At 38.3% G+C, this 26,463-nt stretch overlaps 1 protein-coding gene across 1 annotated transcript in view; it reads right to left on the bottom strand.

Annotated features, from left to right (window-relative positions):
- Positions 1–7,239: 7,239 nt before the first annotated feature.
- Positions 7,240–26,463, bottom strand: part of PCSK1 (proprotein convertase subtilisin/kexin type 1) — a 38,440-nt gene continuing 19,216 nt past the window's right edge. The window contains exons 2-14 of the mRNA XM_075271899.1: positions 25,967–26,071; positions 24,401–24,511; positions 22,978–23,124; positions 22,813–22,889; positions 21,635–21,723; positions 21,013–21,185; positions 17,021–17,233; positions 16,286–16,386; positions 14,941–15,174; positions 12,013–12,170; positions 9,499–9,632; positions 9,183–9,341; positions 7,240–8,351 (exon numbers count right to left, since the gene is read on the bottom strand). Of these exons, the coding sequence (XP_075128000.1) occupies positions 8,031–8,351; positions 9,183–9,341; positions 9,499–9,632; positions 12,013–12,170; positions 14,941–15,174; positions 16,286–16,386; positions 17,021–17,233; positions 21,013–21,185; positions 21,635–21,723; positions 22,813–22,889; positions 22,978–23,124; positions 24,401–24,511; positions 25,967–26,071 (2,022 nt within the window). The 3' untranslated portion in view covers positions 7,240–8,030. The remainder of the gene's footprint in view (positions 8,352–9,182; positions 9,342–9,498; positions 9,633–12,012; positions 12,171–14,940; positions 15,175–16,285; positions 16,387–17,020; positions 17,234–21,012; positions 21,186–21,634; positions 21,724–22,812; positions 22,890–22,977; positions 23,125–24,400; positions 24,512–25,966; positions 26,072–26,463) is intronic.

Genomic DNA, 26,463 nt, shown 5'->3' on the forward strand with positions numbered 1-26,463 from the left:
ATCCAGCTTCATGCAACTTTGTGACAAACACAATACATTTTTTGAAAAAATGCACTAAAACACATATTTGCACCTAAAGCTCATGTTCAATCTCAGATATACATACAATATACATGATACATTTAAAATAAGAGCTTATGGTGTATACAATGTGTATATATACTATATGTACTGCAAACATCAACTACAACAAGAGCTCGGACTCCCAAAAACACTAATACAGAAGACAGGCAGATTTCTGCTTTTATTCACTAATATTTTAAAAATCTATACTGCACCTACCAAACTGTGACACCAAAATCTAACTTTTTTGAGATTGCACAGCATACTGTATAGAAAAACACAACTTCAAGTTTCATGTATACAACCACCTTCATGCAACGTTGCGGCAAACAGAGTTTTGAAGAAAAAACTGCACAAATATTCAAATTTGCCACTAAAGTGCGACTCAAGCAATCCCTTTCTGCAAACAAAATGTACTTTCTAAAAGAAACTGCAAGATATGAGGAGTTCATACATACCACACATGTATATATTTACAGGGGCAGGTGTTAAAGAAACGCCACAATTGCAGAAATGCACCATCCTATTTTGTGCATGCAAATTAAATAGGACTTTACATAAAAATATTAGTATTATTTTAGCGTGTAACGGATATCACTAGAGACATAGTTTACCCTAGAAAGCTCAGGTATAGACAGGACAGGGATTGGGTGAAATGTAAACTTTATTCATGACTTTGTGTATATGTTGTGTAAGTGATGGCTGCAACTTTTTTTTTTTGGCGCTGCGACCTGGACAATGGTACATGTCTGGGTGACATGGGTTATGTTCAGGGGGTATAACATAACAGGGGGTATAACATAAGAATAACCCTCTAGTAAAGCTCAGGGGGGAATTACATTATACTTGTATGTGACAATCAGAGCGCAAAAGTATAGTATGCGCTGATTGGAGGGGGGAAATAGGACCTGAATCCCCTTCTCCCCCCTCCTGGGGTCACATACAGGTTATGCATAGAGACAGAGAAAATGCTTCTCTGTCTGTGCACGCTGCAAGAGCCCTCCTCCCCCCTGCCCTTCCTGTTACAGTTCACTGAAGCTTCCCGAGACAGGAGGGTGTGTGTGTGGACATCTTAAAGTCCTGTATCTCAGGACTCGTTTGGGCTATGAAGATAGTTTTACTTTCATTTTAAAGATGAGAATCTCGTCTTTAAAATGACACCAAGTTCTTTATAATAGACCTTACACATTTTAAGCGAATCACTGTTAAAAATGCCATTGGGAATTGAGATTTTCAATAAGATCTCAATCCCGAATAGCGTTTTCAACAGTGAAACGCTTTGACACTTTAAGGGTTAACATGAAGACCTTGGTATAATTTTAAATATGAGATTCTCATCTTTAAAATGAATCTAAAATTATCTTCATAGCCCAAAGGAGTCCAGAGATATGGGCTTTAGAAGTAAGGACGTAGCAGCTCTCTCCTCCACTAGAGAAGTGACACCTTGGGAGGACGTAGTGCTACGTGCATGGCAAGAAAAGGGTTAATAGCAGTTAACCCCTTCATGTCCCTCTCATAACTCCTGTGTGCCTCACATAAGGGTTACTAATATGTGAGACATATGGAGGTAATAATAAAGTGCCTTAATAAGGTTTAATGTAATAATTATTACCTCCATGTTTCTCACATATCAGTAACCCATATGTGAGGCACACAGGGGGTTAATGTGAGGGACATGATGGGGTTAACTGCTATTAACCTGAGGCACATGGAGTTACTAAACTATAATACACATGACCAGACTTTTTATCTGCAGTGGTGGATAAAATTATGGACTATTACATTTCAATGGGCCCGTACACATAGATGCCGTTACTTTTGCGGCTGTGTGTCCAGGCCAAATTGAAGATCTGCAACTTATGGAGCAGGTCCTATATGTGTCCTATATGTGTCCTATATGTGCCTGCATTTGCAGCCCTATCAATTAATTTTTAATGTAAAGATCGGTGATCAGTTAATGTAATTTTATTGGTATATATTTGAAATTTTTAAGTAGCTGCTGCATTCTCCCCCTCCCCGCCCTCGGCTTATACTTGAGTCAAGCCAGTTTTTTTGTGGTAAAATTAGGGGCCTCAACTGATATTCGAGTCGGCTTATACTGTACTTGAGTATATACTGTTTTTTTGGGGGGGTTTTTTGTTGCACTGCATGTAGCTGATCCCAAATGTTTTGAGATATGAGAATCTTATGTTTAAATCTTTATTTTACCCACCATACTTCTGTTCCCCTTGTGCATTTTTCCACCCACATATTCCTTCTTTCATTTTAATGTCAAGAACACACACTAGGATGACTGCTTCCACAATGTATTAAGCGTATTAGACAAAATAAAGTATAACATCACATCACATATCTTTGTACTATCGTTGGAACATGCCATTTCAAAAGCTTTATTTAATGAAATGTAACTTTCAATGGAAAAGTTTTATTGACATAAATTAGAATCAATTTTCAAATAGGAAAGACAGAAGGTAAAATAAAGGTTACAATAGATGACAATCATGACGTTGGGTTTCTTATTATATACAATAGCAGACCCTCGAAATGTGTCCACCTAGTGGGAAGAGGCAGTTTGTGGGTTCCTGAAAATGAAAACTAATATGATAATAAATTTGTACTGACGATTGTCCTAAAAGAAAAAAATGCAAAAAACAAAACAAACTTGGACCTTTTGTTGTGAGATGAATATTAATACTTGTGCACAATGTTAGCGATCATAATACCCTGTTCATGAATATGGTTCTGGCTGAAAATGACAGGTTAGACTTGACTATGTAGTGGTAAGTAGTAAAGTTGCAGGGAACCCATCAGATACCCCACACACTTTTTCCTGATACATATGCATGTGTTGGAAAAAAGTTCTGCTGTTGACCAGCATAAAAGGTTATTCCCCTGAACAACACAAGTGTCAGATCACCGGTTGGTCCCTTGCTAATCACAAGAATGGGGTTAGCCGAATACTCTATGTCAATGGAATGATAGTGCACATGTGTAACACTATGGCTCTGTTTTCTTCTATAAGATCTTTGTGGATCCCAGCAGTCAGATGCCCAGTGATCAGACAAGTATCCTCTGTCCACAGTACAATAATTTTTAAAAGGGCTCTATCATTGGAAAAAGTCATATTTAGCTAAGCACATCCTTGCATAGCCTTTAGAAAGGCTATTCCACACATACCTTTTGTACGTAAATTGCCTTAGTAGATTTTGAATAAGTCCGTTTTTATTCATATGCTAATCAGGGCTCATTCACATCTGCGCCCGGGACTCCGTTCTGCAGGTTTCCGTTTCCTGCACAAAACTGGGCAGGAGACGGAAACCTGCAGTCATTTTTCATACCCATTCATTTGAATGAGTTTGAAAAGTGTCCGGCCGTGAGTGTCGGTGAGCGTTTTATGCTCTCAGTGGCGAAACAGTTTTTTTTTTTTAACTGGACACAGAGTCGGACATGCCGCGGAGAGCTGAAAACTTTCACCGGCGCTCATGGCCGGACTTGGCATGACAGGTTTCCGTCTTCTGCCGGCAGAAGACGAAAACCTAGTACGGAGTGCCGAACGCTGGTATGAACCTAGTGTCAGCTTTCTCTGTGCACCCCGAATGTCTCTTCATGTCTTCTGTATATACAGCACAGGCTGCTGCTGACTCCTCCTCCCTGCTCTCATACATAGTACACAGCAGGGAGAGGAGAGCTGGCTGAAAACTTCTGCACACGCTGGAGCCTAATTAGCATATGAATAAAAACGGACTTATTCAAACACTACTGAGGCAATTTACATACAAAAGGTAGGTGTGAAATAGCGTTTCTAAAGAATGTGCAAGTATGTGATTAGTTAAAAATGACTTTTGCCAATGATAGAGCCCCTTCAAGTGATAATCACATTTCTGATCATAGTTTCTACTAGCAGTGCAAACATCTTCTTTTATGACATGCTACATGCACACAGTCGTACCTTGGTTTAGTGTACTATCTGCTTTATTTTAATGGTCACTGCCCCATTGTTTTCTATTATCCCATTCACATGGCTGTGTTTTCACAGGTCAATGCGGGCCCAGGAACCCTGAACTCAGGACAGGTCCTATTCCTGTCTGTTTTTTAGTTCAGCCTCATTATTGAAGTGTATGGGTCATTGGAAATCATGGATGGCACATGGATGTCATACTGGGCTATCAATTCCTTTTTGTCACAGACCTGTACTTGCATACTCTTGTGTGCATGTAACCTAAATCATTTGACAGATCTACAACATGCTCAGTGTGCAAACTTACAAGTAGTCATGTACTTAAAGAAATACAAGTCCTGAGTTAAGACATTTTTCTAATGTTAAAGAGCATTTCTGTTGTCCTTGATACAGATTGCATTCAGCAGCATATTTTTCCAACATCTGTCATGCTTCCGTTTTGACAACACATTGAATTGTATGTAAATTCAATGTGTCTATTCACATGACATGAGCTATCTTTGCCTGTCAAAATGGAAATTGATAATGTCCTGTAAATAGATTTATTGATATTCATGGATTCTATAAATGTCCATTATGCACTGTCATGTGAATAAGAGCCAACCGAGGACTTGCACAGACAGACACAGCCGTTTTCATGGACATTAGGTCAGTGAAAAATGGCATAGTTGTTTGCATATGGCCTCACAGATCTATATTTTGGATCTACAAATAGTTTATGTGTCTCTATATAATGCATACAAATCGTACTGTACTCCCCGCAGAATTCTCCACGATACAGTATGTGATAAAATACACATCATTTTTTCTATGTAAATCCATATATATTAAAATCTGTGGCACATGGTGGTCCAATATAGGCTCATCTAAGGGCACTGTATTATAGATCTATTATACACAATACTGATAAATATATCGACCTTTACAAAAAGTAGTAAACCCATGGGTGCCACAGATGGCAACTGGAGAGTTACTCCTATAAAAGCCTTATTGGAGTAACTTAAATGCGGCTTTGCTGGGCTGATGCGCTTGAGACATCTTTTACATCTTACAGGTGCTCCTGTTGCACAGGCCCTGGGCCTTTAGTGGTGGCTGTGCATGTACAACTCTCTCAATTCACTTCCATAAGAGTTCCAAAAACCACTGACCCTGCCTACATTGCTTGCTTGGTTTTTGGAAGTCCCATAGAAATGACTCAGAGAGTTGCGCATGCAGACATGTCATAATTTTCTGTGGAAATATCATGAATTTCTAAATACATGGACAATGAAATTACCCTTTAAAATCAGATGTCTATCCACACACTTTGGAGTAGCTTTTGGTATAAGTGATTTATCTGGTCCATCAAAAATGTATTAATAATAAAATAACCATTTAAGTTTTTTTGGACTTTTAATAAACTGATTTTTGACTTAAAAAAAATAACTTTTCAGTACATGATATTTAAAGAATAAAGGACATAACTCTCAGGATACTAATAAACACTGGCAAATTAATAAAATATATTTTATATACTTATATATATATATATATGTATTATTTTACATACTATATTGTTATTCCATGGTAAAAAATATTACACAAGTTGTCAGCTAGATTGCCAGGCTTTATGGAGAGTAGTATAAAAATAATATAGTTGTAATATATTTAGATACTTATTACAGTATATACTCTTTCATAATGCTGAATCCATAGTTATACATAACTAGTGGTGGGCAATGCTCAGTGGAAGAGTCAGTCATTCTGCCTTGGCATGAGATGCTACAAATTTATAAAGAGGTACATGTCACATCTTGGAATATCTGTATGTCGGAAACCGAACTCTGTGCCTGCTAGTGGCAAGAATAATGGTAAATAGGTTGGGCCATGAAGGGACGTTGTCTGGTGGAAAATCAAAAAAGTTAAAGTTTTTGGTGTAACTATTCAAAACCTTAATGTGTGAAGCCACTTATGTAGTCTGGGCTTAGATTCACTTAGATTCATAGAATTCTTGTCATTACTCCAAACCCGTCTGAACAACTCCTCATTTATTCCTGCTGAAAATGTATGACTACATGGACAACCACCTTGTGAATGGGTCATGTCTCTACAAACTATAACATATAGGTCAATCAGTATTAATAGTGTCAGGCTCTGTAGGAACATACAATATTGACAAGGGAAGAATAACACTCAGTTGTCAATTATTTCAACTTTCCAGAAAGAATAACAGAGGATTAGCAATATATATATATATATATATATATATATATATATATATATATATATATATTTTAAGTAGAATGCTATTTTAATAGAATGATATTTTAGACTTAATAACTTGTGAAGATAAAACTAATTACTTTATAATACATAGGAGTAAACCAGACCATTACAAAGTAAATATAATGATTTCATTTCTTTTCTTCTTTGCATATTTATTAGATTTGATGAGTTTTGTGTGCAAAAATTTTTTTTATACAATTTTACTTCATGTCGGGAGGTTGTATTATTATTGTTATAACTGTCTGACGCAGGGTTTACACTAGCGTTCGGCACTCCGTTCTCAGGTTTCCGTCTTCAGCATGCAGAAGACGGAAACCTGTCATACCGAGTCCGGCCGTGAGCGCCGGTGAGCGTTTTATGCTCTCCGCAGCAAAACCATTTTCTTAAAACGGTTTCGCTGCAGAGAGCATAAAACGCTCACCGGCGCTCACGGCCGGACACTTTTCAATCCCATTCAAATTAATATCACGAAGGATCGGGAATTACAGAGGATCACCGCGCTCAACTGATTGCCAAATGGATAAACTTTATTTTCGTAAAAAGCACACACTACGCTGAGTGCCCTTTCTCAAGTGTATAGGCTGTGTAACACAAAAGTAAAAATACAAAACATACAAATCAAATGCATCCAAATATAAATTCCATTCAACCAATAACGTATATTATATTGAGTTTTTGTTCCGTTATTGGTTTTTTTGTTGGTACATTATTGGTTGAATGGAATTTATATTTGGATGCATTTGATTTGTATGTTTTGTATTTTTACTTTTGTATTACACAGCCTATACACTTGAGAAAGGGCACTCAGCAAGAAACGCGTAGTGTATGCTTTTTACGAAAATAAAGTTTATCCATTTGGCAATCGGTTGAGCGCGGTGATCCTCTGTAATTCCCGGTCCTTCGTGATATCACTCGACACCAAAGGTGGTACGGATCCTGCCGTCTCATGACCTGGGGCGGAACCCCCCCATCTTGAAGTGGTTCAAAGCTATATCTAATGGTTGTACGCACAACCTCCTAAAGGTGAGAAGCTTTTTTCACTTTCCCGCCCATTTATCCATACGGTACTTCACTATATGCAGCTCGGTGCTGTTCTCTGTTCTTTATCTTCAAACCATTCAAATTAATGGGTTTGAAAAGATGTCGGCAGGTTTCCGTCTCCTGCCCAGTTTTGGGTAGGAAACGCAAACCTGCAGAACGGAGTCCCGGACGCAGATGTGAACGAGCCCTGAGTTACAGACTAAGGCTAGGTTCAGACCAGCGCCCTGTTTCCATTAGGGTTTCCGTCCCCAAATCTGCTTTAAAAATGCTGCAAGTAGGACTTTTCTTTCCTCATTTTTCCACCTTTTTTTGGGCAGAAACCAGGCGGACCCCATTATAGTCCACGGGTTTCCATGGGTTACCACTTTATTAAGCGGATTAGGTTTCCTTTTGTGGGGTCCCCAAGCGGAACCCACAAATGGAAACCGGAGTGTAAGTGCGAACCTAGCATAAATCATTATGATCATTCTGAATAAATTAGTTTCCAGAAAAAAAAAAACCTAATTTGATAAATTAAACAATTTGGATTTTCTCAGTGACTATTTCAAGGTTTGACACTTTATCTGTCTATCTGAATCCTTCCTGCAATACATACAGTATATTTACAGTGTTCATTTTGGCAATTTCATGTAAATTTAGGTTTGCGAAGATCAAAATATAATGGGTGGAGGCATGATTCCAACATTAAAAAGCATAATAAAATCTACGACTCCTTCTCTACAATATTCATAAGAGCTTGCAATAGACGGTCATCTCTATGCTTGTATAACTTTTTATAGAATCGATCAATATAGTCATTGTATAAGCTGTTCTTCACATCTGGCTGTTTGCTTATTTGATCCAGAGCATAGTAATAATGATTCTTAGGAATTTCAGTCTGTTCCTGTGCATATGCAGCTCCCTCTCTATCGAAGGCGTTCTTCAGAAGCCGCAGCATTGCTTCTGATCTCGCCTCTTCCTCCAGGTCATCACTCTCTGGAGAAGCCGTTGGATTTTCTGTGGCATTCTTTTCCTCACTGGATTCCTAAAAGAATATAAGGCATGGGTTATTGTTCTAAACTCACACTTGGGGGCGCTATTGCACAATCTAACACTGTTCATTCATTACTGATCAAGGGTTGTACACAGGTATTATAGGGTCCTATTGTAAAACTTGGTGATTTTTTTATTACTGTAACTTGAGGATTATACTTTTATTGATTACGGAGTCAGAAAAAATGGAACTATCTCAGGAACAATATGGTTAATACCATTTGGACCACCACCAATCACAGGAACAGGGGTCCTACATACCTCATTTGGAGCAGTGGTCATGCATGTGTACTTCTATTCAATCCCTCTTAATAATTCAGGTGCAAGACTGTGCACCAGATGGTAGCCTACAACAAATGACTGAATTCTTGTATAACCCATGCCTGAAATCTAACGTTGGAATTATAATAAATATGTCAAGCCGACGTGTCTCCATCATGGTTTCCATCTCTACCTTGCTCCGTCCACATTTGGGAAAAGTGGCAAGTGAGGCACAGACCAGGGTTGATGGCGCACATCTTTTGGGCAAGAAAAGGACTGGGCTGTAGATGTGCCGCATTGTCACAGATTTCCTCCAGTGTGTAGAAAATTGACCTGTGTGTGGATGGTCACCAGTCCCTTATAGACTGATTGGATTATTTAGGCATGACCACTACTCCATTCACTTGAGGTATTCCAAACTGATATTCTCATCCTTTATACATAAGTTACTGGCAGACTGCATTATACTTTATCCAAAGCTAAATTATGGATGTTATCACTAAAAGAAGGCAATAAGCAATTACTTATTTCATATGACTACTCCTACACAGTGAGCACCTACCTTAACATTTACCATTTTCTCTGCACCTCTTCGGTCATTCTGGACAACATTGTAAGACGTGTACACCCTAGGATTAGTCATGTGATCTGGAGGGGACGATGTTCCGTGCAGAATCAGCTTCCAACTAACAATTCTTCCTTCATTTTCCTTTCTTCCAGACTATATTGTAGTAAAAAAAAAATGTATATTACCTTTTTTGGCTGACATATTAAATTATGATAAGGATTGAAACACAACACTTAGTAATGGTAGACAATGTATCATTGCCCATAGGGAACAATTCCTGATGATTATACTACATTTTTATACTTCTTACCATATCAGTGATTTTGACAGTCCATGTTCCCGCTGGGTCCTCCCCCCATGTATGGACAGACATAAAGTCCCAGTTTTTGAAGCCATTAGTAGATGTATCTCTCTCTCTTTTAGTCAGAAGAACAGTTTTGGTTCCTGAATATAATAACAACCATTATTAGATCCTTTCTTCTATGTAATATGTATTCATTCAGGTAACATCTACAGTTGTTCATGTCTGTGCATTACAATTACACATGGTTAGATACAAGTCATCCATTAGGCGGACTCATTAAATCTTCTTCACAGACAGAAGATTCCCATCCTAGAGAATATCATGGCAAAATAAGTATCATTCCTGGGCCCCAATGAAAATAATCTAGTAGCTAACCATCTATGCCTCATTTATAATACATACAGTGTTGGCCAAAACTATTGGCACCCCTGCAATTTTGTCAGATAATACTGTTTCTTCCAGAAAATGATTGCAAGCACAAACTCTTTGGTATTAATATCTTCATTTATTTTGCTTGCAATGAAAAAACACAAAAGAGAATGAAAAAAAAGTCAAATCATTGATCATTTTACACAAAACTCCAAAAATGAGCCGTACAAAAGTATTGGCACCCTCATCCTAATACCTGGTAGCACAACCGTTAGACAAAATAACTGCGAACAACCGCTTCCGGTAACCATCAATGAGTTTCTTACAAGGCTCTGCTGGAATTTTAGACCATTCTTCTTTGGCAAACTGCTCCAGGTTGTCCCTGAGATGTGAATGGTGCCTTCTCCAAACTGCCATCAGGAGATCTCTCCACAGGTGTTCTATGGGATTCAGGTCTGGACTCATTGCTGGTCACTTTAGAAGTCTCCAGTGCTTTCTCTCAAACCATTTTCTAGTGTTTTTTGAGTTGTGTTTTGGGTCATTGTCCTGATGGAAGACCCATGGCCTCTGAGGGTGCCAATACTTTTGTCCGGCCCATTTTTGGAGTTTTGTGTAAAATGATCAATGATTTGACTTTTTTTCATTCTCTTTCGTGTTTTTTCATTGCTAGCAAAATAAATGAAGATATTAATACCAAAGAGTTTGTGCTTGCAATCATTTTCTGGAAGAAAATGAGTATTATCTGACAGAATTGCAGGGGTGCCAATACTTTTGGCCAACACTCTATGTAGTAGAGCTATTTGGGCCCCTTCATGCACCAGGGTCCAGGTAGGACTTCCTCCTCCTAACCCCTATAACTACTGTATATCCCTGCTCATAGATCAATAGTCTGTTCATCTTTGAAAAAGCACATACGCCACATCTCCATTCTGTGCCTTGCTCACCACTTTTCACAAATGCAGATGGTGCAGGGTAAAGGAGACAAAGACACCTAGACCTGACATATTTATTATAACTCACACCAGTTTTCTGACATGGGTTATACAGCACAGACATGTTTGCATGAGTACTGATGGATGTCAGGCATACCCAAAAGGAGGAGGTCACTTATATTAGTTGTTAATTCATTGCTTTATATATTATTCACGGTAGTCTATTATCTGAAAAACTGGTATCAAACTGATGGCAGTACCTTGTAAGACTCATTCTACACTTTCCATAGATTTCTTTCTTATTCTGCATTGGAGCTCCGATTTCATGAAAATGTGGTCCGAATAAGAAACACATATTTGGAAAGTGTAGAGCCACCATACAAGGTACTATCATTAATGTGATACCGATTTTCTTGCCGATAGACTCCCTTTTATATGGTGATGGGAGCTGTTCATTGCAGAGCATCTCCTGAGGCAGAATGTGGGACCCCTGGGGGAGACTGATAGTCTGTACAGTGCGTGACTTGAGATGGCAGAGAGGAGTGGTGGGAACACACAGTAGCAGAGGATATTCTGAACCATGAAATACATGGTTAGACCTATACTTGACCACTAACATTTAGTTAATAATTGGAGGTCATGTAGCAGATTTACGAATACTATGTAAAAGTGAGACAGACAAATAAGACTATGGAGTCTTAAAATGCACATATTGCACATATTGCTCGCCCATGTCGCTCCTACATGCTATGCTGTGGTTATGTGATATTGTTCTTAATGATACTATGAAAAAACAAGCAGGCAGCAGGGATAGTGGTGGAGCAGCAAAGAATCGGTAAGGAAAAAAGATGGAAATATTTAAAGGGGCAAGAATATTGATGTCCTATTCTTAGGACAGGTGAGGAATATCAGTGTGTGAGAGTCCGAGACCCTTTATCCCCAAGATGTACAGCAAAGTGTATTGTATTAGAATGAGACTCAGTTTTAAACTGGATGTGACTCTTAAACGTAATGTACCAGGCGTGCAAGGGGACCTGGGCAGGGGTGCATCTGATTGTCAGGGGCACAATTAGCCTTTTCTGCCTAGGCCACCAAAATATCTTGTCCAGGCCCTGAGTGTACACCAACCTACAGAAAGTCAAATTTGACAAGATCTAGCCATCACAATTTCCGTACATGTTCCATACTGCTATACACCCATCCATGCTTTGTGACTTACCTGATGGTGAGGTTATTGTTATATGAAGATCCCCCCGGCGTGTGTACTCTATAGTAGTCTCCAGCTGCAGGTGCTCTAGAGACTTGATATGATTGTCTTGTCCTTCACAAGCTTTTGTGGGAATTTCAATCGTAATTTCATCTTCTGATCTTAAAAGCCTAAAATAATAAGGATTCTATTAGGGATGTATTTCCTATATTGGATAAACATGGAATTACAAGTATGACAAACTGAAAGACCTACAGGAATTGTACAAAATATGAGTAATAATAAACAGTGTTGGACTGAGGATCCTTGGGCCGTCTCCCACACATTAGATACTGAAGACCTATCCTGTGGAAATAATGAATTTGGGCCAAAAAAACCCCTTTAAAATCAAGTCAACAATTTTCCATTAGTCATATCCTATGCTTGTAAATTCTGCCTGCATAAACCATACAGCCAAGACATAACTTAGGATTTCTGGACCAAAATGCAAAATCAGTAACAGAATCCTTCACCTACAGAGAAATTTATAATACTGGTGTCTTCTTATGACTTTGGGCCCCTTCAGATACAAAGGCCTTAGAACAACTGTTACCCTTACATTCTCTATAGCTGTACCTCTGAATACATCAATGACGTATACTCCATGTACAAATGTACAAAAAGATGTCCTGGGGTTCACTTCACTTAACAATGTAAGTTTATGGAGCATGTGTGTGTTGATATACAAATGTGTTCTGTACTGTGGGAAAAGCATATATGACTTTATTTCAAGAAAACCTGTTTCTCAACTTGAACCTGAACCTATAAGTAACAGATGTTAACCCTTGTTCATTCATATTTCATATTTTCTGTGGCAATCAGATCTTGTTATAGCCGGAAAGAGCAGAGATTGTGGTTGAGAAGAATATGAAGAGGATCCACTGTCAGCCATGAGGAGTAACAAGTTCTAGTAAAGTGAATTAAGGATTGTTATATACCGTAATTTGTCACATGTTACAAGGGCTTCAGATTAGTGGGAGGAAGATCTTGTGTAGTAAGTAGATGATGAAGTGTTCTATTACTATCTTCATTGTACTCATAACCATTTTGCGCTCCATTGATCACATTTTCTTAGTGCCAACTACTTAATGTAAGCCTTGTAGACTAATAACATGTTGCAAACCTTCATGACATTGATTTACTCCATGACATGGAATTATGGGAATCTAAGTATAAAGATAAATCATCTTCGTTTGACTTTGTTTGACTTGACATTTAGTTCCAGATTGCGAATTCATAATGATAAACTAATAATGAATGAATGTAAATGAATAATGGCATAGAAAATTCTGCCAAACATGTTTCTAAATAATCTTATGTTTAACACATACATTATGCAACTGGTGATTATTTCATAGATACCCTATTAGATCTGACAGTGTACAAAAATGTCTCTAAGGCGTCCCACATAGCGTTCCGCAGCAAAAAAGCAGTGAGAAAAACCACGGCGACAATGCATTGCGGATTTTCCTGTAGATTTTTCTCACAGAAAGTTTACAGAGGTTTCCTCTTCAATTATACCTATAGGGAAACCGCTGGTGTTTATATAGGTATAATTGACATGGTACAATTTCCAAAAGCACAAAGGTTTTGACCATGACGCTATGTATTGGTACTAATATTTATTAGTCTATTCATTTATAAGTCTATTGTATGTGACTTATACTATTTGACTCCAAATGTATTTATATGTGGTTCTGCCCTGCCGTAGTGGATTGTTTTTATTAATTTGTTAATATTTGTGATTATTTCTTAATAAATTTACTATATTTTTTATTATCTTTTGATTTTGTTTGGCTGTTTTCCTTTTTCTATATTATTGATTTGATTCTAGGAAATTTGTTATTTAGGCTTGGTTTTTTTGATGTTCATAAGCTGCTTTGTATGTACATAAGGAATAACACTATTTTGGTCATTATATGACTGCATAGGGCATGTTCCTCAAGCCTCTATACGCTCTATATCCAATTCTTATTTGGCCCTGAGCTGGTAAAACTTCAGGTTTTTTTTTCCATTTTATTTCCCATAAAAATTTTTTAATAAAAAGCAATTAAAATATGAGACTCAAAGTTGTATAGAAAAAGTATATAAAAAATATTCCTTATGTAGCCTCTTATATAAAAATATAAAAAAGTTAAGTGTCAGAATATGGTGACGCCAAGAGTTTTTTTCAAATGAAACAAAAACTACATAAATATTGTATTACCATAATCGAGCCGAGCCAATGAATATACTGTAGATAACATGTCATTTTGGCTGCCCAGTAAATGTCGTAAAAATGAAACCCATAAGAAAGTCGGACAATTTCTGAGGTTTTTTTTCCAGCTTCTCAATGTACACTATATTAATTGGTATCATTGCAATATTTGTACTGCAAAAATTAAGCCCTATCAAGGTTATGTGAATGGAAAAATAAAAGTTATATGGTTTTGGGAAGGCGGGGAGAAAAATAAAAAAATTAAATATGTAGCGGGAAGGGGCTAAAGTGAATGGCCTCTTTTGTGAGACTTTGAGATTACACTATACATACTCCCTAGGATACATGTTTACAGTGGTATTAATGTGGCTGCCCAGAGATTTGTAGATTCAAGCATGACTAAGCCCGGTTGCAGATGACCGGACGTGAAAAATAAAAAACGGGCTGCACACAGGGGACACAGGGATGTCATTAAATGAATGGGAGCCACAGAAGCACGGGCCACAAAATAGGACAGAGATAGAATCTGTTATATCTAATGTGGCCCAGACTGGGACCATGTAAATCACAGTCGTGTGAAAAGAATGGGTCAGCGGTGTGGGTCAGCACGGATAGCACACTGACCCACACCACACGGTGGTCTGCAAATTATGGACATTGAGTTAATGACCACTCCCCTTATCACGGAGTATTCTTAAATTTACCTTGGTGTGAAGTTACTGTCTATAACAATGCATTCTTTCTTCTCAGGAACTCCTTTCCATGTTTTAGGATCTGCTAAATCCACAAGTGCCTTAGCATTAAGCAAACCAAATCCAAATCTACTGTTCACCATGAGACCTGCTCCGTTCTTCTTCCAACCAGGGTTATTGGCTAATGGATCATATTCACTTGTCCAGACCACAAGGTGTTGCATATCTCTCCATGTTAGATTAGGACTAATAAAAGAAAAGAAATGTGTTAGACCCAAAGTCTTCTGGAGACTATCACAGCAGCATTCTGCTTTATTAACATGTGATGACATCCCTAGCTTCACCTGAAGCTGAAAACGCCATACTAGCATGTACATAATAATGGTGGTACTGGGGAGGGGAGAACTGTAAATGTAATAACTAAGCAATCCTCTATGAGGTCACTACACAAAATTGGATAGAAGAGAGATCCTCTCAAATAAAAGATGCCAATATGCAAATATGATTTAGATAAAGGGTAGGGTGAAGGGGTGACCCCAATGAAATGCAATGATTCACCAGTACAAAGGATAATTAACATCTATTAGATGAGAAACATGAGTCATTTTAGAGGGAACCCATCAGGTGTTTTTAGGACACTAAACCACCAGCAGGTCCTTAAGGATATTTCATGGATTCAGTGATTTCAATGGATTCAGTAAAGAACTGTGCAAGCATTAGAGATGTGGTTGGTATTGCAGCCTTGCAACACTAGAGTTAGGTTCTCGTCTAGTCTTAGTTTCAATTCTGACCATGGACAACATCTGTAAGGAGTTTGTATATCCTCTGTGGGATTCCACTGGTTTCCTTTTACACTTCAAACACATAGTGATTTGTAATTTAGATTGTGAGTCCTATATAGGACAATGACTAAGGGTCCATTCACACGGAGGAAAATGGTGAGGAATTTCGACGCTGAAAAAATGCCTCCCATTGAATTTATTGGAAGGCTTTTTTTTGTAGCACTGAAATTCCTCACCATTTTCCTTCATGTGAATGGACCCTTACAATACCTGTAAAGCTCTGCAGAATACAATGGTGCTATATGAGTAAGATAAGTAAATAATAATACATGAGTCAGGTGGGAACATCTCTATGCTAGAATTAGAGCTTTTTTTCCCTTTACCTGAGTACACACAGCAATAGTATAGGGATATTTGGGATATGAAACCAACAGTATATAAGGATCTGCTGGTGGTTTATTGTCCTAAATTCACCTTACAGGTTCCCTTTAAATATATAGGAGACATACAATAGTGTAATTTCTTCATTTCTTTTATAGATTGTATTGTGAGTTGAGGGATATTTTTGTCCTTACTTTTGTTCCAAAGCCAAAGCAAAGATTCCAGCAGCCAGTGGAGCGGAGGCAGAGGTGCCTGTATGGGTTTCAGTACAACTGTTATGTAGATCTGCACTTATCTAACATTGGACAAAAGAAAAAGCAATTTAGTGACAAATCATTTTATTTAAGTCTGAAAAGAATACAAAATACATATTTTAATATATAGGTATAAAATGTGAGACCTAGTGAAAGGACATCATAACACTTAATTGAAGAAGTTGTCACAAAAATATTTTGTGAAGTTTGGAACAAGGTTAAATACTGTAGTAATAGTAGTAGAGAAATATTTTCTATCTATCTATCTAGCTATCTCTATCTATCTATCTATCTATCTATCTATCTATCTATCTATCTATCTATCTGTATATATAAAATCAGTATCTGTTTAAATTTCTAAACAAAACTATAGGTGACACATTCCCTTTAATACAGGATCATCTTGTGTAGATTAGAAACTAATTGTTTTGCATTAGATTAGAATAAATGTCTGTTTTTTTCCAGACACAACCCCATTCCTGTCCATGTTCTGTGTCTGGTATTCACTTGAATAAGGCTAAGCTATGATATTATGGACAATAATATTGCTTCTGGAATAAAACAGACCTGTTTTTCTAATTTTGTTCTAACTTGTATCTTTAAACAGGAAAATAGCCGGATGTTTGATCCTATCCATTTGCTCACAATAGGAAATATTGTTTCTGTTTTACTTACAATTCTCTGATCTGTGTAGTCCCCACTGCTGTAGGCTGTAGCTAATGTGGAGGAGCATTTCTCTGCGTACCAGGGTGATCGCCCTTGCTGGGAGGCGCTGCTGATAGAGATGGTGTAGATACTGTCTGTGTATCCATCGCAGTCGCAGTTATCCCCTTGATGGCCACCATTTCCAGAAGCCCAGACATAGATGGAGCCTTTTCCATTTCGGCCCTTTAGTGCAAACATTAAATGCTGTTATGTTACATGTATCTGGATAACGTGATCTCATACATAATATATTGTGCTTTAATGAACATTGGTATTTCTTTTCTTTTTTTTTTTTTTTTTTTTTATAATTTAGAAGTTTATATTTTCTTGTTTGACATAAACATTTGCAATGTCTTGAAGGCTTCAGGACACACAAACAGGATCTTACATAAGTCATGAGTCCCGAAGATGAATATAGCAAACACTGAACTTATACAAATGCTAGAATACCTTGCGTACACATGCATGTATAGAGGGCATTTATAGGGAACCTCCACCTACTGAGAACATACTGCACATACCCAGCGCATGTAAATTGGTTTTTAACAATAGATCCTAAAATAAAAATATGGTATTTATTTATATTATCCCTGAAATGTGTGAGAAATATGATGAATGTGAAACTTGGGGTTAGAACTGAGGCCTAAGCAAAGTTATATATTGGAGGGTCAATAGGGGGTGGCATCCTATTGTTTTCTGAGCGCTATATCCCACCCTCTGGTTTTATATGGTTCATTTTGCCAGTTATTTCTTTGCTTTCTTCCTCTGTTTGTTCCAAAGTATCAAGCAAAGTATCTACAGTTTGGAGAATAAATCTGCCACATGCGGAGGTTGGTCTGCATTTTGGTAAGATGTTTGACTTATTTGAGACTATTTTAATAATTTTCTAAGGGCAACTCCAGTATATAGAGGATGTTGTTTTTATTTTACAATAACAATATTTGGGTAACTGTTTAAATAAAGGGTTGGGATCCTTTTTGATTTTTGAAATTTTGCAAATATGTTACAATTTAAGGCCTGCAACGAATCTATGTAATTCCATATAGTACATGAGAGGTCAGGGTCTGCCAGGGATGGGAGCTATTCTTAATTCTGGCTCATTTAAGGTGATGTCGGAAGAGAAATGCCTCTCTATGACATCCATATCCCCTAACATTGTACACCTCTGAGACAACGGATGGACAGGACCCATGCCCATCTTCACCAGCTTCAACTCTGCATTAACTCCATAGTAGGTAATGCTCTACTGATTTTGGTTCAATTGAATTTTTTTCTGTAGCCCCCACCATTAACCATGAGTAATTATTGCTGTTAGGGCTAGTTCAGCCACGCATTATGGTCCTGATTAGACCAAAATGCGCCTGCCACGACTGTCGTGGCTTCCGATAGTCACAGCTTCCCCCTCCGGAGTAGGCTCAAATGAATGGGCCTAGTCCGGAGGGTGCTGTCGCGAGGCGGACGCCGGGGCTGACTCAGCTGCGGAATCCGCCTGAAGAAAGGACAGCTCGCTTCTTTTTCTCGCTAAATTCCTTTTTTCCGTGAGCGGTATGTTCCAGCTCATGGAAAAAAAGGAATCTAGCGGTCTACATAGACCTCTATTGTGAGGGGGCGGATTCTGAGCTGGATTCGGCGTCAGAATCCACCCCTTTTTGCCCCGTGTGAACAAGCCCTTAGTTTCAACACCCAATATGCTGATTAGGCTTTCTACTGTCAGTTGGTCTGTTAAAACAGGCAAACAGGGACCGCCCTCCTGACAGTTAGGAGCGTAATTAGCATATCAGGTGCTGAAACTAACAGCACTAGTTGCTCAGGAATGGTGGGGGCTAGAGAACAAATTCCAACTGTGCAGGAATCAGTGGAGCATAACCTGTTGACAAATTTAAAGAGATAAAGTTGGTGGAGGTGGAGAAAGGTCCTCTTTAGGCGGGAAACGCCGCAGGAAAAATTGCAGCATTTTACAGTACTTGCAAAGTAGAATGCAAATCCCATGCCCACTTTGCGGAAAAAAATCACAGCATGGACATGCGTCACGGTTTTGAAAATCGCAGCATGTCAATTATATCTACGGAAACACCGGCAGCTTTCCCGTAGATATAATTGTGACAGAATGTCCGCAGAGGAAAATTTTGTGAACTTTATGTTCAAAGTGCTGTGGGAGGAACCGCGATGCGTTCCCGCTGCGGTTGATTGTAGCATTTATGGCCCGTGGGGCCTTAGCCTAAATATGATAAAATCGGCTAATGTTACACTTATCCATAATTCTCTATGGTTATCTAGGGATACATTCCCCTTTCCAAATAACAGCATATTTAGACATTTTCCATTCAAGTGTTTTTGGAAATCTTTGTTACTTCTATTTAGACCATGAGAATAAGTTGAATAGGATAGTCTTAGATATTTTACAAGATGACCGGTCGGTGACTTATACCTAGAGGTAGATTTTAGCTAGTAATGCCCTCTGATCTTAGCGCTGGAATATGATTGACTCCAAATAAACACGAGAAAATACATCAAAGTAAAGTCCATGTATTTTGAGAGAAGACAAGGGAGGCCTATGGCATTACATTAAACCAAACCTATGTACAGTATATACTGTATTCTCCTATTTGCTATATAGAGTCCACAAGTACTTGTATGCGGTGCCGATCTGACCTTGTGTTTCCATCTGTCTGAAGTACATTAAACAATGTGACCCAGCTGCCCAAGTGCTTTTTACATTTCTCACTTCAGAAGTCTATTCTGCTGTCCTCTATTTTCTTGGAGCTGTCTTAGAGAAAGGTCTTTGTGTCATCTTGCCCTCATTCTCTCCACTTTTATGTCATCATTTTCTTTCTACTTTCCACTTGTCTCTTAAATTTCTGTGATGTTAATTCTGAATGACATAACCAGATATAGCTCAATTTCTCTTTTTTTTAATATTTCAGTTTTCCAACTAGAGGCAATATGGAACTTACATACAAAACGTATCCTAATACAATATTGCCATTAAAAACATTATGCTTATTTTACTCAGGACATAAATGCATTAAAACGTTATTCCAATCTGAGATATCTGTATGGAAGCGAAATGTCATTTTCACAATTCTATACAGCAATTTCTATTGATTTGATATATAAAGTTCACTGTACTCAATACTGGCACATTGTATGGCAGTCTTAATCATATCCCTGACTGGTGCAAGATTATTAAGAAGCTCCAAGGCCAAGGATATACCACATTTACACCCATCTACATGGAATTACCATGGGTGGGTTAGTAAATTTTCCCCAATGAGCCCAAACTACTGTTGTATGAATGTAGGAATGAAAATGAATGCAGTGTCTCTGTACACAGGACACTATTGTGACAGAGGGGGACAAATGGCGGACCTTCTTAGACACGGAGAGATTTCTCTTTTTTTTTTTGTTTTTTTTTTTAATTGTAAGAGACAAATTAGGATCCAAGGTAAGGAGGTGATAAAGAAGGTGGTGAAAATGTATTTTGTATTTCTGGTGAGTTGGGACTAAGGCTAGGTTCACACTTGTGCCGGACTCTTGTTCGTTTGAGTCCCCTGGGGTACCCAAATGACAGGCATCCCTTCCGCTAAAACAGTGGTTACTTGCGGACCCCATAGATTATATTGAGGCCCGTCGGGTTTCTGCTGTTTTTATACTGAAATCAGAGGAGAGAAAAGTACACCAGGCAGGACTTTTCTTTCTGTCGATTTTCAGCAGAATCTGCCTAAAACACAGATGTGAACGTAACCTAAGATACAACACTGCACATACACTAGCTTCATGGAAGTGAGTGGAGCTGTTGTGAAGAAACCATACATATCCTGTTATTGAGCTCCGCAGACCCCCTTCCAGAAATAGATCCTTAATATTATATTTTGGTAAACATGATAAAACGATAAATGTACAAGTAAAATTCCTTTATTTGATAATCTGGGAGATTATATGTGGTTTATTCAGTATCTTACCTGTTGGATACCATACTCAAAGGCTTTCTGGGCCAGTCTCCCAGGGCCTTCAACAGTTTTCCCATCATCATTTGGCCCCCAGCTGGCGCTATAAATGTCCACATGCTGCGGATTAAACCCAATCGAACTGGCTTCAATGGCATCAGTCACAACCCCATCCAGCATACGAATACCTAAAATAAACATTTGCTGAATATTATCTACAGAGAATAAAGCAAGAAAATTTTAATTACAACGGTCTAATTCCCCACATTTTTTTCTATTAATACATAGTTCGTACACTTGAATGGTATATAACCATATTTCTTTCCATTTATATTGACTGCTATGCATTGTAACCTATCTTTGTTTCTGGCAAAAATACCAAACCATAGTACATAGTAGTACAGATATACTGCTGCTAAGACGTGTCCTGTGCATTCAATGGCTCGGTACCATACAGTGGTGTCAAGCAGTGGCGTAACTACCGTCGTAGCAGCAAAAGCAGCTGCCACGGGGCCCGGGACATTAGGGGCCCATTGATAGGTGTTCCTGACCACTGTTTTACATTTACACCGATGTCTCTATAGCTTTGAACCACACAGTATAGGAACATAGAAATGAACACAGTTTCTTCTTTTACCTCCTACTTTAGAATTATAAGCTACTCCAACTCCACATTTATTGTTGTTTGCAACCATTGCGACTTCTCCTGCACATCTAGTGCCATGCCTGCAAAATAAAGTAACATTTATAAAAACAGTAGTAATAACCAAACTTGTATTTATATGTTTTTTCTTTTTTTACATTTTAGATAATCTATGCTTTTGATAAGTTCATGTATGTTATATTCAGAAGTTACTAGAAGTAGTTGCTGCACCTCTTGATATTTCATCATACTGAACAAATTATTAAAATGAAATTCCCATGAAGGTCTAGAAAATATATGCTATCCATACCCCATCGGCAACTTCTAATTATTTTATTTTTTGTTGCTTGGCTGGTTTTTGTCTTTACTCTATTAGGATACAACTACATGTCAAAAGCTCCTATTTAAGTAATAGCACAGAGCTGTAGTACCACCACTGTACATGGTGACATGGTGACAGCTGTGCGCTTCATACTTAAATAAGAGCTGAGCCTCTTCTTGCCCCATCTGTGGTTGTAGCTTCTGAATCCTAGAGTCCGCTGATCGTTGCATGGTCCAAGTGTCAGACCCTCAATGATCAGATACTGATAACCTATCCTGAAAATAGGCCATCAGTATAAAAAACCAAGGACAATATCTGTATGGTGTTTGTTTTTTCAACTGTCTTTGCCTGGGTTTCCTTCTACACGACAAATACATGAATATAAATTCATGACACTGCTTCAGACACTAGAGTGTGGGCTTAATGCATCACAGGGGTTCATGTCTTTTTACAGTGTGAACTGATAAGGACCTGTAAGTGTCTACATTGTCTTCACCAATTACCACATTGTCTCTACCAAATGCTTACATTGTCTCACCAATTACTAACAACCAAACCCCCCCCCTCCTGAAATCTAACACCCTTTGTGCCTGCTCTGTATATATATATATATATATGCATCCTTCAAAAATGTTTTTAAATTTGCTTTGAGAAAGGAGCCTAAGGTTCCGAAATGTCAGCCATTTGTCATCATTATGAGTAAGCCATTAAAAAGGTATCAACTACTGAAGATTACCAAGTTTTCGTTCTTTTTTTATATCTACACGACAAAGACATACTGATAGAGAATTTAGATTATGAGCCAAGCAATGAAGGTTATATGACATAGATATGGGTGTATGCTACATACTTATTCTCATTTGTGATGTCATATCGTGGAAAGGGGTCTTTATCATTGTCATTGAAGTCATAGCTTGCTTCTGGATCCTGAAAAACAAAAATAGGATTGATTTGCTTTACAATTTGAAGACACATGTCCATAGTGTATGCTGATGCCAGAAGTTATTGCACTTACATAATTTGCATAGATGTCTGTATGATTCCATTCTAATCCGTCATCTAATACAGTTATTACAACTCCTTTCCCCGTTATTCCCTTCCTCCATACCGGGATGACATGGAGGTCTAGTTTTGGCAGTTGTGGGTTCACTCTTGTGTCTTGCTGAGAACAGAAAAGCAACAATTAGACTGGAAAAAATGCACTTTTCTTACATCATCTCTAATACTAAATATTTTATGTCTGCATTTTGTGATATAGACTTTTAATAATAGATGTGTCCTTTGCGTTGAGCGATATACTGATCATATGATCCCTGATGTATTTCTATAACATAGGTGCATATTCAGCAATGTGGAATTTATCTATATGTCCATGCATTTTTAAAAATGCAAAAATGGGTGAATTCCAGCATCATAAGCCACACATCCAGCCCCACTTATACTCCCTTTGGCCCGTTTATTCTATATCAGGGTCTTTTGTGTCCCCACACAGTATAATTCTCCTTTATTGGCCTGTACAGTAAAATGTCCATCCTGTTGTCTCTATACAGTAAAATGTCTCCTTGTAGTGCCCGTCGCATAATGTTCCCCTCATTGTAGACCCAAACTATGCCACCTCATTGTGGCCCCCACAATATAAATAAATAATGCCCCCCATTGTGGCCCGCATAGTATGATTAATGCTCACTTATTGTGACGCCACAGTATAATGTCCTCATCTTAGCAGCCCCCACAGTATCATGCCGTGCTCATTGTAACCTCCACAGTATATTGCCCCCCCCCCATTGTGGCCCCCACATTATGATTCCCTGTTCATATATCAGCATCATCATCAAATTGCTAGTGCGGCACATGAGCAGTGGTGGAGGAGGGGGACTATAAGGAGACAGTTTTTAAAAATGTAACCACCTCTTTGTGTCCATATTATAGCTGCACATTCCATCCCAATGGTGAGTCTCATGAACTGAAATCACAGCACCATATACTCTTATGATGCTGCTATTGTGGGTAGGAGGAGATTTGTGGTTACAATACAGCTCCTCAAATGTGGATGTATTATGACTGTCACTCACAGAAGCATTACTTTTATTTGCACACTAAACTAGCCTGATGTATTATATTGCACACACGGAGCACGAGTGCTTTTACATATGATTAGAGATTTGGGCACATTTAATCATTTGATTTACTGCAAGCAAACCATCTAACCATCAGACTCCCATTATAGAACATCACTGTGCATTTCGATACTTGATGCTACTGAAATCAGGTGTGTGTATATATATATATATATATATATATATATATATATATGTACAGTATATAAGTAAGACAATGCAGTCCGTGGGTTTATAGTACTGTATGCCTAGTTGTTCACATACTGAATTTCAGAACAGTGTTGGAGTGTTGCTATAATCCAGCTTTTACACATTACTTACCAAATACCACTGATGGTTCCACAAAGGATCATTAAAAAGATCTGCTGTGTTTGGTCTGAAGGCCGCGCGCTTACTCCTCTCTTTAATATATTGTTGTTCTGCCCACGCCACCTAGGGATTGCAGCAACACATCATGTCATATTTCTGCTATTACAGTTTATAACCCTATATAATGTTTTTTTTATAAGATATACATCACAAGTGATACAAGACAGAGCATAGTAAAGTGTTTGGCATATTTATCAACCTCCTCTGCACTATTTTCCATAAGCTATTGAGGGTTTCCGACAAACACTGAACACTACAAGAACACTCATATAAAACCCATCCATACAAAATGAAATTTGACCCTGAAAAATAAGACCCTGTTTGTTTTAATGGGTTGTGTGGTTCATAAATATAATTTTAAGTTAAGACCGCACATTGTGTAAATGCAGCTTTTTTGTTGCAGATTTGTAACAGTTTGAAAAATTTTAGATACATACATAAAATAATAATGTCTGCAAAAAATGCAGATGACAAACATACGTGAATTGCGGACATGTGAATAAGACTTAAGTCCTAGTCCTCATGCAAACGATCGAGTGTACCGTCTGATGCTTCATTCCAGTCCAAAAATTATTTGGCAGTTCCTATCCTGCTCCATGATAATGTATTAGGACGGGACAGAACTCCTACATAGAAATTAATGAATCATAGAACACACTTGAATGACACTTGGATGTCATCTGAGGGTCTCCTGCTAAAACCAACTCAACCTGCAAACTTGGGCATGTGCAAGAGACATAAGGGTAAGTTCAACACAGGGTTTTTTGGTCAAGATGTTAAGGCTGTATTCGTCTCAAAATCCTGACCAAAAAGACGGCTCCCAATTAAATCAATGGGAGCCGGTCAGGTGTTTTTCCGGGAGCCGGCTTCGCCTCGAGATGCTCAAATGAGCAAATGAGCGAGATGCTCATTCTTCAGGCCGTTTCGTCTCGCCATTCGGCCTAAAGACACTCTCTCCTCCTGACTAGGCACATTCATTGAGCCTAATCCAGAGTGGAGCACGCCTCTGGATGCCAGTGCAGTGCCTCGGCATTCAGTCACAACTACCCGTTTTTTGGACCGTAACCTGAGGTGGCTAAAAATGGCTACAAAAGTAATGGGAAATATATAGGAAGCTTAAAAAATGTGGCAAAATGAGTTGGGGCCTTAGCCAAAATGTTGCACTTGATAAATTCAGTGTGCAGACAGCTAGGCAGGCTAACCACATCCGCTTTCCCACCCACATATCAAACTGGGAGTCATATAAAAATTGCTAAATGTTGTTAAGTGTTTTGTGCAAATAAGCCCAAAAAGTCATAACACCCTGCTTTGTGACTTTTCACACCAGGATCATGGTGCAGGGTGCAGGATACATTTCTTCCATGTGTTCCATTGATGCAACAACAGGGAGATTGAAATGTCTCTTCTAATGCAAATTCTGTTCATAGCTTGATACCATCTCTAATTTTTTAGACAGTCCCTGACAAAACATTGTCAAAAATAATACCAAGATAATAAGAAAAATACCAAATCACTTACTCGGTCATCATCAGCTAACCGCTTTGTTATGTGTGGGAGGCTCCTCCGCATTCTTCTTGGATGTGTCGATAGCCTGAACAAATAGTGATTTTCAAGAGGTCCAATCTGTAAAAGAATATGCAGTACAAGATATGTCATTAGTTTGTATAATTAAAGTTTTTTGCATTTAACTTTTGACGTCGGCTAATTTTTTGTAAATTGTCAGTTATACCTTAGGAAACGCTGGCATTTTGCGTGCAGGTATAATACGGACAGAAAGTCTGTGCTTTTCAGCTGAGGCTCGCTACGTGGGGCCTTAGCCTCAACCCAAGTTTTTTCAGCGTGACAAACATCAGCACTTTTCTCAGAAAGTCTGCACAGTTTTCCTCTGGAGACTTTCTGTCCCTATTATACCTATATGGAAAACGTTATATTTCCAAAACCATTGCAATTGGGGCCTTAGCTGCATTTGCACAGTGTGGGGCTTCAACCTTAGGCTAGTCGCACATGACCGTGTG

Source organism: Leptodactylus fuscus, chromosome 1 (assembly GCF_031893055.1).
Source record: "Leptodactylus fuscus isolate aLepFus1 chromosome 1, aLepFus1.hap2, whole genome shotgun sequence".
Lineage (NCBI taxonomy): Eukaryota > Metazoa > Chordata > Amphibia > Anura > Leptodactylidae > Leptodactylus > Leptodactylus fuscus.